This window comes from Ostrea edulis, chromosome 3, assembly GCF_947568905.1.
Source record: "Ostrea edulis chromosome 3, xbOstEdul1.1, whole genome shotgun sequence".
NCBI classification, from domain to species: domain Eukaryota; kingdom Metazoa; phylum Mollusca; class Bivalvia; order Ostreida; family Ostreidae; genus Ostrea; species Ostrea edulis.
In genome coordinates, this window is record NC_079166.1 from 48,713,479 (window position 1) to 48,729,780 (window position 16,302).

Below are 16,302 nucleotides of genomic sequence, written 5' to 3' on the forward strand. Positions count from 1 at the left end.
CTGACGTTGTGCACAGTCTAAACGTAAAATACATTGGGCCGTTTTAAACTTCACCAGAAAATTATAAGAAATATTAACCCTAAACTTTATTTTGTGTAATTTAGGTATACTCAAGTCAAGCCACTTTTTATCAATTTCAAAAGAGAAAATACCAATATGAACATTTTCCTCACATGATACATAATCTACAATTTCTATGCAAATATTGATTTAAATCATAAAGAGACATGTTTTATACCAGATAAATTCTAATCTGCACGCAACAGTTTAGATAATATTGAATGTGTTCTTAAAGTCGAAGTCCGTGTAACTAAGGTATTTCTCATATGGGAGGTAACAAACAAACATACAAATATTACCGGATCAATATGTAGATTATGGCAGGGGATGCTTTCTCCTCCTGGGCATCTGATCCTACCTCTAGTGTGTCCAGGGGTCCGTGTTTGCCCAACTTTTAATTTTGTATTCTTTATGGGAATTATGAGATTGATCACTGTTAATTATCTTCATCTTTTCAGTGATGATTTCAAAATGTTTGTAAGTCTAAGCTTTTGAATAATTTCCTGATAGACTATAAGTTATATGAAATTCATCGACATGAATAAATTCAATTTAATGTATAACACAAATTGATGTGTGTAACACTTCTAAATGAATGAAATCAAGCTGTCATAAACGGCATTCATGTAATAAAAAAATAAATCTTAAGAGAAGAACAAAATATTATCATCTAGAATTTCAAATCTTAAATGATAATGATATATCTGTGAGCAACAAAAAAAGATCACATTGATAAATTACATGTGAATATTCGCCACAAAATGTTTCTCCACCTTCTGTCGGAAACTTCCCGATTCTAACGAAAGCGTCCTATTACGAAAAAGTCGCCATTACGGTATGTTGGTGGCTATTTTAGATAGACATGGGCGTGAACGTATTGCTTGGAAAGGAAAAGTAGGATGAAATCGTTGTAATCCACGTAAGTTCAAAATTTCAAATAAGCCAACAACATTCAACTTTTGCGAGATAAATAATGACGGTCGTTATAAGATTACCTTTTTTTTTGACGTCGAAAATTCTTTTTACGTACACGTAGCTCGGAGTTTTTCTGTCCTAATCTTTAGAGTTCGCTGCAATCTCTATCAATTGCAATGCAATATACAATACTTGGGTGAGCGATATGACCCATGGACCTGTTGAAAATCATTTTATCTTTCTTTTAAAAATTTACTCATATGTGTAAACCATTTTCGGGTATCATCTTTCTTGCTGTTTTCAATCAATGAAAAATACGGAAATTAAAAATTCTCCACACAAGGATATTAAACAAATTCCATTTAAGAACAATGCCTTAATAAGATATAGTTTAAAGCAGTCAGTAAGATGTATTCGTTAAGCAGTGTGTATTTGAACTAATATAGGCTATCATACATGGTCAATAAACTCCATATGGGACTCGAGCTTTAAATTTTCTTCCATTGGATTTTCAACCGTGTAACTAATAACATCGGCTTATAATAATAAAGATTGTATTTATACATATCATAAAATGATATGTCTAATTTCCTTGTGAAAAAAGCGGTGTTACAGTAACTGGGCAAAAGTTACAACTACGTATACATAACCACTTGCCAAGGACCTATATTCTAAAAGTCCATGAGAAACAAAATCACGACAACTCTCCCCCTCACTCTCCTCTCTTATTCTTCTACACGACCTTGTCAAAGCAGCTACACATTCTATAATACCTTGATCTGTCAATATTTAATACGCGACGGATTTAGTGGCTTTTGATAATTGCATTTACAAGTGATAATGAACAATTCATCAACAAAACTGAAATTAATTAAATTTATGTTCATTAAACATTATGCCAAGACTGTGAAGAGAATGAATGATCGGGCTCTGTTCTGTCGCATATTATATTATCTTTAAAAGTGTTAAAGGTACGCTGTTTATAGCAGGTATCTGAGGGATTGCTCTCGCGCAAGACGACCGATTTGTAAAAAAAAAACCCACCAAAAACTCTTTATACTTTCGCCACTATTACCTTTTGAAATCTTGGAAACCTGCCAAGTCCCTAGTAGTTACAATAAACAATTATGAATTTGGTATTCCTAGTTTAATTAATGTTTATCCTAGTAGAAATAATAGTAATAAAAAATAGATAAAACAATAGATAGAAATCATATCACACAGAAGTGTACAGAGAATACCGAGAAATTCATTATATTCGCAAAGTACATCCAGGGGACAATTTTATTTCTAACACGGCACATTCTGGATAATTAAGCAAGTCAGGCGAGACAGCTCTAGACCAAGTTGTCATCGCCGCCGTGACAAGCACAAAACCATAAATATGACTACTTCTCTGTGCAGCCTTCTCGCTTTTAAGAAAATCTATGGAATGCAGTCGTATCCATCATCTGTATGCTGGGTCCAAGGTCAAAACACCGCTTAGGTAAATGGACACATTGGTGATACACTTAGGTCAGTTGTCAATAGTAAAGCCACGTGGGCAATTGCCTTGTTTATAAACAAAACCATGTGATCAAATCAACCAATCAGAAATCGACGAAGTACTAAACCACGCGGTTTCCAACTCCTTATAAGATTGTGGTGTGTAATATTTCTCGCAAATAAAAACGTTGAAAGCAGAATGTCAACATCGTACAGCTCATGATAAGCTAAACAACGGAAGACAATTACATACAAAACTTTAAAGTGTTAAAATTTATCGTTAAATTCACTTGACATTTTACAAGACGAAAGAATGTGGCTGTTAAGCTTGCTATCTTTGGATTGGGCTTTTACTGGATTGATAATGGTATTTGTATTTTACTTGACTTCAGTGTACTTGAAGGACAGGCGGATTCGATCATTTTTACCACCAGGCCCAGTGGCTTGGCCTTTAGTTGGAAATCTGCCTCAAATCATTGGACAGGACTTGCATATAGCTCTGACAAATCTTGCCGAAACTTACGGGAATCTAGTCTGGATGAAAATGGGTAGTGAAAACGTTCTAGTGGTGAATAATATGGACGCAGCAGTAGCTAGTCTGGTCCGACAAGGAAAAATCTTCTCCGGACGACCGCGAAAAAGGAAGACGGTGGAAGTTCTCTTGGGTGAAGGCCGAGACATTGTGATGAATGATGTTCTTCCTGAGTTAAAGATTCACCGACGTATTGTCCACTCTTTTTTATCATCACAGACTCATTCCGATAAGGACAGACTAAAAAACATCATTCTGAACGAATCGAAAAGTTTGGAGGAGAAAATGAAAACGTTTTCGGATGACAATGAATCGTTTGACCCGAAGTTTCAAGTAGCAAGGGTCGTGGCCAACGTCTTATGTCAGTGTATCCTCAGTAGGCGATTCGATGATGTTGATGAACAATTTCATGAGCAGCTGAGGATCGTTCAAGACATTGTGGACAATATCGAAAGTTTTAATATTGTCGATGTCATCCCATGGTTAGAGGTATGTACATGTATTTGTAATCTAAGTCACGAGATCACATTTCATAACTCTGACAAAATGTCTTGTAAAAGCATGTTAGGTCAATCATAAAGGCCATAGAATGACGGTGTTTAAATCTAGACGTACATCATAACGAGAGGGTCAATACATATGTAACGAAGTCCTCAAACACAACGGGCAATAGAAATGATTTGGCTCCTATAATGATGAACTCTTCAACAGTTGTGAATAATACATGTATACAGTACAGATGAATAAATCCATCAAACTTCGATAGCATTTCATACCATATATTAAAAAGGTGTTGAGAAATTATGAAGAAAAAGTAAAATTTCAAGTTGTGAATCGCTATGATACTTTGATGATAAAATGAAGTGTATATCTCGGTTTAACTGGCTGTCAATAGTATTGGCAGAGATCCAAACGTGAATGAAATAGCTAAATCCCTCGTGTTAACTTATTGACGGGTTTTCATTCATTAAATTTTACGCTATGCGTCTTTTCTTTGGGTCATCCCACCCCTGTTGTTTAAGGCACTATTTATAATCCATGGGATAGAGATAATTTAATCGTGCGTGTCTAGTGTTTGCTATGTTAACGAAATGCAATTTTGCGACTTTTCGAATATTGTTTTCAAGTTTGAGATAAAATGTCCTATTACGTCATTTGAATAATCACACCCTTAAATCCATCATGTTTATTTTTAAAGACACTTTGCACGATCGTCGAATTTTAGGACTATAAAATCCAATTCATGATGATGAAAGTGGACCCATCCTTCGTCCTCGGTTAGGATGTTTCAAATCAAATCTAAATATAAATTTTTCAAATTCCTGATTTACAGGCGCGATCTTTTTGTTTCAAATATATTGTATCATATTTCTCGTGTAGTGCTAAAAATGAGTATTTTAAATGTCTGAATTTGCGGTATTGATGCATTCTTTACATATTTTTCTTCAGGCGTATTATTGTGCAATTACCGGAAAACTCTCATTGTATGTAGTCAATGTGATACTAGCGAATGGGATTGTCATATCTTATAATTTAAGTGTGTATTTGAAGAGAGTAGATTGTCCTTTTTTTTCCCGGTGGTATGCACATGTGCATAAGGTCATGTCATGTTAAACCCCAACAGAAAATCTTACACTCCTTTGTATTCGGAACTTGGAGAAAAAATTCCTTACTCGACGAGCTTCTTAATACATCCTATGCTATCCATTTTTATCTATGTAAATATAATTACGTATGCTAACTAGTACTTAAAGGTAAACTACATAAATACGCCGACTTTCTTCGTGATTTTTTGCCAAGGTATTATTTTCTTGAACGTCGAAGTCAACATCTAAGCATCCGGGATGTACATTTAGGGACATCCGCACTAGAGATCGAGTAAAAAATCATAGATGTTGAAAGAAAGAGAGAGAGAAAAAAACCATTAAGCTAAGGTGTTTCTTTTCAACTTAATTTATGCTGACAAACACACGACTTATTGATCTGAACGTTCATTATGCAATAAATCAAAGATTAGAGTAAACACAACAACTCCAGTGTTCCTATTCTGACTTACTCGTCGACCCACATGGAAGGTGTGGGGGCTGGTTAAAGTCCATCTTTGCTGCAAGCGCCACAACAAATGTCCAGGTCAGAGGACAATATCCTATACCGAGGTGTTTGTTTACCGTAAAGGCAAACAAAAATTTGGTAAACCCGGTGCCCTATTAAACCTCCACCTAGCCTCAGTTCGTGTCTGATTTAAATTCGTGGACTTTTTAGGGAGGGTCTAAAGGATTGGGCAGTTGACAAATATTATACATCTAGCAAGGTCATATCGTTACAAGGTCATATCTTTACAACTATGGCTATACAGCCGCCTAAAAACTGATATTTCCATCTAAAAAATCATGACAGGTTGAAATTATTACAAGTACCTGTTGTATTTAGTATGTCACATTTGATTATATTATATCATGAAATCTGACGATTAATCCTCCACTCAAATGCCAGCTGACAACTGTCCTAATTATATTAATACCGTGTTTAAGTCAAAATAATCCATTTCAAAATGATCTCGTTCCATTATTTTCAGCATTTTCCTATTCCTAGCTGGCGGCGGTTCCTTACTAGTCTGGAGAAGAAAGATATTTGGATTAACCAAGTCATCAGAGAACACAGAGTATGAATCATTTCACTTCATAGATCGAATCATGAGTCAATATTTAAAAAAAAGAATTCTATGCACTTATTCAAAATTGACAAAGTTAACAATATAGTCTTCGACTTCCCCCTATCATATATCTGTAAAGCAAATCAGTCGGTAAACTCCCTACAGATTTCGTTTATGGGAAGTGTTCTCTTTAAAGCAACCAACTCGGTACAAATTACACTGAGTTCATATAGTATCCGTTTGAATTCTGAAAATACGAATAAAGTTTAATGACCCTGATCGATCTTCGAAAATACACTTATATGATGTGAAAATGTTTTTTTTTTATTCCTATCATATACATTAATTTGTGTAATTTCAAAAACCGCAAAAATTCAAATTTTACGCAACTACATGTACTCCTTTTATTAATTGCTATAATGTATTACTTTATGAAGGGAGTATGTACGTGTAGATACATTACAAGAAACTAGCTTTCAATTCAGATCATGTGACGTCATTGACACCCCACTTTTTTTTTTAAGGAAACACGCACTGAGGAGAAACACAGAGACTTAGTGGACATAATGCTAAACATTCAGAAAGAGGCTATAGAATCAGGGGACGAGGAGGAGATCCGATTACTCTCAGACAAAAACATAGGTCACATTGTTCACGAACTGTTTGGCGGGGGTATAGAGTCCACCACAATGACCATTCTTTGGTTGATGATGTACCTGATTCACAATCCTCAGGTGAGATTAACAGATGGATACTGCTGCTGTAGGGCTTGGACATTACGATTTTAAAGAAATTGCGTCATATCCGGAAAGTCAAACGTACCAATTAATTAAATCAATAGAATGATATAAAATGCTTGCATCTAAATAAAGCTTTAGTCAATGCAAATCCAATTTCACTCGATTACAATGAAATACTCGGTCACATAGAATTATGATTACGAATTATTATCAATTAACTGATTTTGTATGTTGATAATACACATAGTTTTAGTACAGAGTATCTTAGCACATTGTTACGGATCGTAAATACGTTCATTATTCTTTGAGTTGGAAATCTGACAAGTTTAGATATTGTACACAATAGAAATTCAATTCACGACATTAGAGTCATATTTTGAACTTTTCTATGAATGCGAGTACTTCTGTACTCGTAACTTAGCGTAGAAGTCAAACATAGCTGAGACACGATATATGTGTCACTACGTCATGCTGAAACTGAGCTTAGTTTTCTCTCTTTCAGTGGCAAGAAAAAATATATGAAGAAATCCACGACAATACAGAAGCTGGAGAACTGCCTTCTCCCTTTAATCGGTCGAATTATCCGTTGTTAGAAGCAACTGTGAAGGAGACACTGCGCATGGCTTCCATACTTCCGGTGGGATTTCCTCACAGAACATTGAGAGATACAGAGTAAGCTTTCACACCTATATTAAAAAAAAAAACCAACGTTATATCTATGAATTCAGAGATAACCGGAAATTCTCCTCGTAGACCTGTCTCGCTTTAAACTTTTATTTCGTCACAATTCAATGATAAAAATGCAAATCTGAAGAAGAAAATAAAACCTCTTACTCAGAAGTAAGATGATAAATATATAATACATGTAGGTCAACTGAACAGACGAAATGCGTCCTAATTCTCGTCCAAGCACATGTTCGTTCTCTTGATGTAACTTTGGTCAGTAGGTCAGTAAGAATATCCCCTGTCCTTTTGTAAATGTTTACCACCCTTATCAAACGAACCTTTTCTCTGAACTCGCGACGCCGTAATCTCGACATGCAATTCAAGTAATTGACACGTTCTTAAGTTATAAGTAGAATAATGAAATCGTTTTTCAATACTTCAAAATATTGGTTTTATATATCTGATTATGCCAATTAGAAGGTATATATAAGTTTTAATATATTTATAAGAAGATCTCAAAGCTTGTTGGACAGTGTCCAAGTAGGGCGCCTTTCAGTTTTTCTTTCCATTATTTATAGAGCCATACGGCTGACCAGTACCAGACTTCAGTGTCTAACATTTTGTTAGCAAATTATAGTTGTAATGGTGTTCCTCAACATGTAACTCCACTAAAACCTTAATGCAAATATGAGAAATACATTTTGTAATTACAAGTAGTTGAACGATAAATCGTGCATGTAAGCCATGAAGTATCCGCTGTTAAATATACAGATACAAGGCATTTTTATATCTTTGCCTATACTCGTTTATGTAGTGTTAAAACAGTCGGAGTTTAAGAATTCATTGATTTTAGATCGGCCATTTTATAGGCATATGTGATATGGTTTAATGAAAGAGACAAGTTTTTCATAAGTTTATTAATGAGCGGATTAAAGCAAGCACTGTGTTCAAACGTATTCAGCTAAAGGCAAGTGAAGGGTCAGCTATTCTGAAATGCATATTTACGGTAAATACGTCAAAAACATGTAAAAGACTTAAATCCCGACACTTTGTGAAGAAAAAAAATGTTTAAATGTAAATTCATGATATATGAAATTTATGCTTTTCATTATGCTTGCATTCCTCGGACTCAAACAAATTAGCATACGCGAGATTCCTGTGCTTTGAAAGGCGACGGGGGTTACAAATTAGTTTGTCGCTCTGAGATATGAGAGCGACACTGTCGGGGATGGAATTTCAAAAGAATAAGGGAAATGTGGTAAAAAGATACTTTCGAAAATTCCTCATTAAATCTTTTAGGAAGAGGATTGACACATGCCTTTTCACCAAAAGGAAAAAAAATTACTTATTGCACCCTGCATAAAAGTCGAAATTTTCAATAGGCACAAGTGCTTAATGAATTAAATCTCTTCCTTCATTGTTAAGGCTACTAAATTCAAATTTTGCAATTCCTCAACAAATATTAAACCCCAAAAGTTTCATTGAATACACGTACAGTATATTAATTTCATTTGGGATCCCTCAATTTGACAATGATGGTGAAAGTTACAATGTACATGATCTGGCGGGAAATGAAGCGAGAAAAGTCAAGTAAGCTTCCTTGATCCGCGCTTTACTTTCAATCTGACTAAACTTTTTCCAGGCCTCAAATACTTGGAAACGCATAATGACGGGAAAAAGTTAGACAAATTCTTCATTGCAAAATAAAACCGATGAGATTTTTTACATATTTGACGGAAAAAAGAAATATTTTTCTGTATCCCAAATGCATTTCTTTGTCATTATTTATGACGTTTAGCATCCTTCCGGGAAAATGGCACAAAAAATGCGACATGAAAAACAAACAAATCTTTAAAAAGAACAAAACAAATGATTAATGAAGACATCCCTGTTATGGATGAGGTATGTCGATTCAATGAATACCAAGCGACAGTTATAAATATCTTCTCTCCGAAAATTATCATGTAGGAAAAGTGACTCAGAATCGCAAAGGAATTTTAATGACATGCATCAAGGACACGTTGATTAGAAGAGACTAATGAATCGTCTCTAATTGTTTTTTGTGTGTTTTTTTTTGTTTAGACTTAATGGATACTACATACCGGCCAACACCATGGTACTTATGAATATCTGGGCGATACATCATGACAAAAATGCATGGAAAGACCCAGACACCTTCAATCCAGGTATGTGTCAATTAGTTTAAAAAGGTTGTGCAGATCATCGCAAAAAACCAGGTGTGAAAAACCATGCAAAACACACAAATGGTGAGAAACAAACCTTAATATGTACATAAATATAAAACACACAAATCACAGGAAACAAGTCTTAATATATACATATATATATAACACACAAATCACAGGAAACAAGCCTTAATATATACATATATCTAATCTTGTTTTTAATTTAGTATTTCCTGGGAGTTAACGATACTTAGAATCCTTTACTTTGGTATTTTTTTCAGAACGTTTCTTGCATGGAAATGCAGAAGAACGCTACAGTTACCTGCCCTTTGGAATCGGACATCGCGTGTGTCTCGGATCCAACATTGCCAAAATGTCTGTTTTCTCTTTCTGTGCTACTCTAATAAAAAACTACCGCATCACGGTCCCGGAGGGCGCACCTTTGCCGGATATGAAACCAAATGCGGGGCTGACAAACAGACCTAAACCTTTTGAAATCAAGCTTATCAAACGCTGCTGAGCCTCATTAAGCGGTGTTTTCCCTTTAAATTCCGGTGAAAGATTTGAAGACATCATCCAATTCCAAAGTGCTTTACATTTCAAAAGGAACCCAGTAGCATTCCTTAAGTGTCCGACACTTTCCCCACAGAAATCCAGAAGGTTGACAGTAAATTCTTACTTTCGTTACTGAACAGCAAAGGGCAGCATTTATATTTATTTATTCTTTGTACATGTTATAAATACTTTAAGATTACCTACATTGATATTTGATGTTATGTATTATTGTTGTCAAAATGTTTCATAATTTATTACTGTGCTATGTTCAATTACGTTGTATAATTTTTTGTAAAGCTTGCATTTTGCATTAATATATATATATATATATATATATATATATATATATATATATATATATTTTAAAATATTTTTAACGTTAAATTTCTCAGAGTCACACACTATTTGCAATATTTTTTAATGATGTAAAAATCTTATTTCAATGATTATAAGTATAAAATGTTATATTTTGTTTTAACCAAAGAAGGTTGGAAGTGTTATAATGCCACAAGCTTTTTACTCATTGTTTGTCCATATCGATCATTTTTCATCACCTGCATTTCATATTATAATGTTATTTATTGTTGTTAATATATTTGAATAAAAATATTGTAATGAATGAATAACACTTTAGTTTCTTATACCTTATCAAAGACACAGTTTTGGTTTTATCTAAATCGTGTTTCCGTCCGATTCTATATTCATTATATCCGATATTTCGTCCGAGTGGAATTAGGCTTACCTGTTACGATTCTATATTCATTAGTTCAGATAGTTCGTCGGAGTGGAATTAGGCTTACCTGTTACGATTCTATATTCATTAGTTCAGATAGTTCGTCGGAGTGGAATTAGGCTTACCTGTTACGATTCTATATTCATTAGTTCAGATAGTTCGTCGGAGTGGAATTAGGCTTACCTGTTACGATTCTATATTCATTAGTTCAGATAGTTCGTCGGAGTGGAATTAGGCTTACCTGTTACGATTCTATATTCATTAGTTCAGATAGTTCGTCGGAGTGGAATTAGGCTTACCTGTTACGATTCTATATTCATTAGTTCAGACAGTTCGTCGGAGTGGAATTAGGCTTACCTGTTACGATTCTATATTCATTAGTGCAGACAGTTCGTCGGAGTGGAATTAGGCTTACCTGTTACGATTCTATATTCATTAGTGCAGACAGTTCGTCGGAGTGGAATTAGGCTTACCTGTTACGATTCTATATTCATTAGTTCAGATAGTTCGTCGGAGTGGAATTAGGCTTACCTGTTACGATTCTATATTCATTAGTTCAGATAGTTCGTCGGAGTGGAATTAGGCTTACCTGTTACGATTCTATATTCATTAGTTCAGATAGTTCGTCGGAGTGGAATTAGGCTTACCTGTTACGATTCTATATTCATTAGTTCAGATAGTTCGTCGGAGTGGAATTAGGCTTACCTGTTACGATTCTATATTCATTAGTTCAGATAGTTCGTCGGAGTGGAATTAGGCTTACCTGTTACGATTCTATATTCATTAGTGCAGACAGTTCGTCGGAGTGGAATTAGGCTTACCTGTTACGATTCTATATTCATTAGTTCAGATAGTTCGTCGGAGAGGGGTTAGGGTCCCTGTTACGGCCCTGAGCGTCATGCGTAGATTTTTATTTGTCGGTACTTCACCTAAAGCCAGTGTTGTTATTACACGTGTTAAAATTTATCAACAAATCATCAGAATGAAACACACACAACATGTCGACAAAAGTGAACACCCAAGACGAACAACAGAAAAGTGGGATACATGTATACAGGACTAGGCAGGCTAGACTAGCTTTGGCTAGTAAGTCAACCCTTTAACTCAGTAGGTAGAGACTGTTGTGAGAGAGGACCCGCGATCGATTTTCAGCAAAGGCAAGGCATTTCTATCACTTTTGGCAACCACTTTTCGACCCATGTATTCTCTGAGTGGTGAGAATGATCAGCCTATAGAACTTCACCCCATAGGTGTTGGCATTTTCGAAATGCTCTCTGGAGGGGACAATGTAATAACGAGAGATACATGGCCTTCCTGCTAGCTGTGGCTAGTGGTTAAACCTTTTCCTTCTAGCTGTGACTAGTGTGTAAACCTTTTCCTTCTAGCTGTGACTAGTGGGTTAACCTTTTCCTTCTAGCTGTGGCTAGTGTGTAAACCTTTTCCTTCTAGCTGTGGCTAGTGTGTAAACCTTTTCCTTCTAGCTGTGGCTAGTGTGTAAACCTTTTCCTTCTAGCTGTGGCTAGTGTGTAAACCTTTTCCTTCTAGCTGTGACTAGTGGGTTAACCTTTTAGCTCGATTGGTAGATTACTGGACTGTCATGCTAGAATTCTCATGTTTGATCCTCACCAGAGACAACCTAGTTTCTGAATGACGTACATAGATACTCCTGTATTTGTTACACGGGTCTGTAATACATCCCGCTTGGATTCCTCTATTCACAGATAGTATCTATCTTTCTATTTATGTGTGTGGTACGATTTACCAGTTACAAGTCTTATGAAGCATTCAAGTAAAAATACATTAAAATGTGTACCCTTCACAATGTACATGTACAAGACCGGATCAGGTAATTGGCACAATTCAAACCATTGTGTAATAATGCAAAGAAATTCGATGATATATGGCTTTCTTCACGATTCTTCAATTAAAAAGGTGTACCCCGATATAATCATGACTGAAGTTTTATCAATCGACCTACATAACACCGGTGAAACCAATCCCCGCGTCCAATGGAGTGTTTGTCTTGTACCTATCTACTATACCCGTCTGGAGCTTGGCCTTCTTTCTCACGACCTTTGTATATCTACCCGCCTACGACGTCGGCAAACAGTGTGATTCTCCTCGACGCAACGCTGACATTGAACTATTTCCCCCTCCTTTCATCTGACTTTTAATATTTATATTCAGCTGAGTTTGTGTTATTTTATTTGTTGTTTATGACTTGCTCTACCCGTGTTGTATGTTTGAGTAATCCAGTACTTTTCATTAAAGACATGAAAATTGACACATTCAATGAAATTTTACTGTATATATCTATGTCTTTTACAACATAGTTGGATAAGACAAATTAAAAATCTTTTGTTATTCGATATGTCCCCCACATGAAATGTTTTAAACAAACCAAACAGATAAACATAGATGCTGTTCTCCGTTGATAAATGCCTGTAAAGAGACATACATCAAAACCTGTGTGGTACTTCGAATTCACAACAACCAACAACAACAACAAAAAATCAAAATTAGTGAATTATAGTTTTTATGTGATAAAATAGGTTTATCAATGATAAACTATAGTTTCAAGAAACTATCGACCTAGTTTCCAAGAAGAACGATTTATAAACGATAGGTTTCACATGTGAAATTATATAAACAAGTATTAACGACTTAAACTTTTCTACATACATGTATAGATTGATACAATTACCGTGAGGAATAGTCGTGTAAAGTGTTGAAAAGTCATACGTTTTGATGTAGATTTGAAAAAAGTTTTCCGATTTAAAGTTTACTAAAAGTTCTTTAGAATTTTTTAGAATTCACATTTGTATGGACTATGATTCCAATTTAACTTACTGAAATGCGTACCCTGATCCTCTGACATCACAGTGTGAGTAGGATATCCTGATCCTCTGACATCACAGTGTTAGTAGCACGTCCTGATCCTCTGACATCACTGTGAGTAACACGTCCTGATCCTCTGACATCACAGTGTGAGTAGGGTATCCTGATCCTCTGACATCACAGTGTGAGTAACACGTCCTGATCCTCTGACATCCCAGAGTGATTAGCGTGTCCTGATCCTCTGACATCACAGTGTGAGTAACACGTCCTGATCCTCTGACATCACAGTGTGAGTAGCCTGTCCTGATCTTCTGACATCCCAGTGTGAGTAGCACGTCCTGATCCTCTGACATCACAGTGTGAGTAGCGTGTCCTGATCCTCTGACATCCCAGTGTGAGTAGCACGTCCTGATCCTCTGACATCCCAGAGTGAGTAGCACGTCCTGATCCTCTGACATCACAGAGTGAGTAGCACGTCCTGATCCTCTGACATCAGAGTGTGAGTAGCACGTCCTGATCCTCTGAAATCACAGTGTAAGTAGCGTGTCCTGATCCTCTGACATCACAGAGTGAGTAGCGTGTCCTGATCCTCTGACATCATAGTGTAAGTAGCGTGTCCTGATCATCTGACATCGCAGTGTGAGTAGCACGTCCTGATCCTCTGACATCACAGTGTGAGTAACGTGACCTGATCCTCTGACATCACAGTGTGAGTAGGACGTACTGATCCCCTGACATCACAGTGTGAGTAGCGTGTCCAGATCCTCTGACATCACAGTGGGAGTAGCACGTCCTGATCCTCTGACATCACAGTGTGAGTAGCACATCCTGATCCTCTGACATCCCAGTATGAGTAGCACGTCCTGATCCTCTGACATCACAGTGTGAGTAGCACGTCCTGATCCTCTGACATCACAGTGTGAGTAGCGTGTCCTGATCCTCTGACATCCCAGTGTGAGTAGCACGTCCTGATCCTCTGACATCACAGTGTGAGTAGCACGTCCTGATCCTCTGACATCACAGTGTGAGTAACGTGTCCTGATCCTCTGACATCACAGTGTGAGTAGGACGTCCCGATCCTCTGAAATCACAGTGTGAGTAGCGTGTCCTGATCCTCTGACATCACAGTGTGAGTAGCACGTCCTGATCCTCTGACATCACAGTGTGAGTAGAACGTCCTGATCCTCTGACATCACAGTGGGAGTAGCACGTCCTGATCCTCTGACATCACAGTGTGAGTAGCACGTCCTGATCCTCTGACATCACAGAGTGAGTAGCGTGTCCTGATCCTCTGACATCACAGTGTAAGTAGCGTGTCCTGATCCTCTGACATCGCAGTGTGAGTAGCGCGTCCTGATCCTCTGACATCACAGTGTGAGTAACGTGTCCTGATCCTCTGACATCACAGTGTGAGTAGGACGTCCCGATCCTCTGACATCACAGTGGGAGTAGCACGTCCTGATCCTCTGACATCACAGTGTGAGTAGGACGTCCTGATCCTCTGACATCACAGAGTGAGTAGCGTGTCCTGATCCTCTGACATCACAGTGTAAGTAGCGTGTCCTGATCATCTGACATCACAGTGTGAGTAGCACGTCCTGATCCTCTGACATCACAGTGTGAGTAACGTGTCCTGATCCTCTGACATCACAGTGTGAGTAGGACGTCCTGATCCTCTGACATCACAGTGTGAGTAACGTGTCCTGATCCTCTGACATCATAGTGTGAGTAGCACGTCCTGATCCTCTGACATCACAGTGTGAGTAACGTGTCCTGATCCTCTGACATCACTGTGAGTAGCACGTCCTGATCCTCTGACATCACAGTGTGAGTAACGTGTCCTGATCCTCTGACATCACAGTGTGAGTAGCACGTCCTGATCCTCTGACATCACAGTGTGAGTAGCGTGTCCTGATCCTCTGACATCACAGTGTGAGTAGCACGTCCTGATCCTCTGACATCACAGTGTGAGTAGCGTGTCCTGATCTTCTGACATCCCAGTGTGAGTAGCACGTCCTGATCCTCTGACATCACAGTGTGAGTAGCGTGTCCTGATCCTCTGACATCCCAGTGTGAGTAGCACGTCCTGATCCTCTGACATCCCAGTGTGAGTAGCAGGTCCTGATCCTCTGACATCACAGTGTGAGTAACGTGTCCTGATCCTCTGACATCACAGTGTGAGTAGGACGTACTGATCTTCTGACATCACAGTGTGGTTAGCACGTCCTGATCCTCTGACATCACAGTGTGAGTAGCACGTCCTGATCCTCTGACATCACAGTGTGAGTAACGTGTCCTGATCCTCTGACATCACAGTGTGAGTAGCACGTCCTGATCCTCTGATATCAGTGTTAGTAGCACGTCCTGATCGTGTGACATCACAGTGTGAGTAGGACGTCCTGATCCTCTGACATCACAGTGTGAGTAACGTGTCCTGATCCTCTGACATCACAGTGTGAGTAGGACGTACTGATCCTCTGACATCACAGTGTGAGTAGCACGTCCTGATCCTCTGACATCACAGTGTGAGTAGCACGTCCTGATCCTCTGACATCACAGTGTGAGTAACGTGTCCTGATCCTCTGACATCACAGTGTGAGTAGGACGTCCCGATCCTCTGACATCACAGTGTGAGTAGCGTGTCCTGATCCTCTGACATCACAGTGTGAGTAGCACGTCCTGATCCTCTGACATCACAGTGTGAGTAGCACGTCCTGATCCTCTGACATCACAGTGGTAGTAGCACGTCCTGATCCTCTGACATCACAGTGTGAGTAGCACGTCCTGATCCTCTGACATCACAGAGTGAGTAGCATGTCCTGATCCTCTGACATCACAGTGTGAGTAGGACGTACTGATCCTCTGACATCACAGTGTACTTCTTTAATAACACCCTCATTGTGGTTCTAAAGAGCCATATTACGTACTACTTCCTGGTT

At 37.8% G+C, this 16,302-nt stretch overlaps 1 protein-coding gene across 1 annotated transcript; it reads left to right on the top strand.

Moving 5' to 3' along the window:
• Positions 1–2,590: 2,590 nt before the first annotated feature.
• LOC125675636 (steroid 17-alpha-hydroxylase/17,20 lyase-like) lies at positions 2,591–10,411 on the top strand. Its single transcript, XM_048913406.2, has 6 exons — positions 2,591–3,481; positions 5,568–5,654; positions 6,170–6,379; positions 6,888–7,057; positions 9,134–9,237; positions 9,519–10,411. Exons 1-6 carry the CDS (start codon positions 2,774–2,776, stop codon positions 9,755–9,757), a joined length of 1,518 nt encoding a protein of 505 aa, XP_048769363.1. The 5' UTR covers positions 2,591–2,773; the 3' UTR covers positions 9,758–10,411.
• The last annotated feature ends 5,891 nt before the right edge of the window (positions 10,412–16,302 follow it).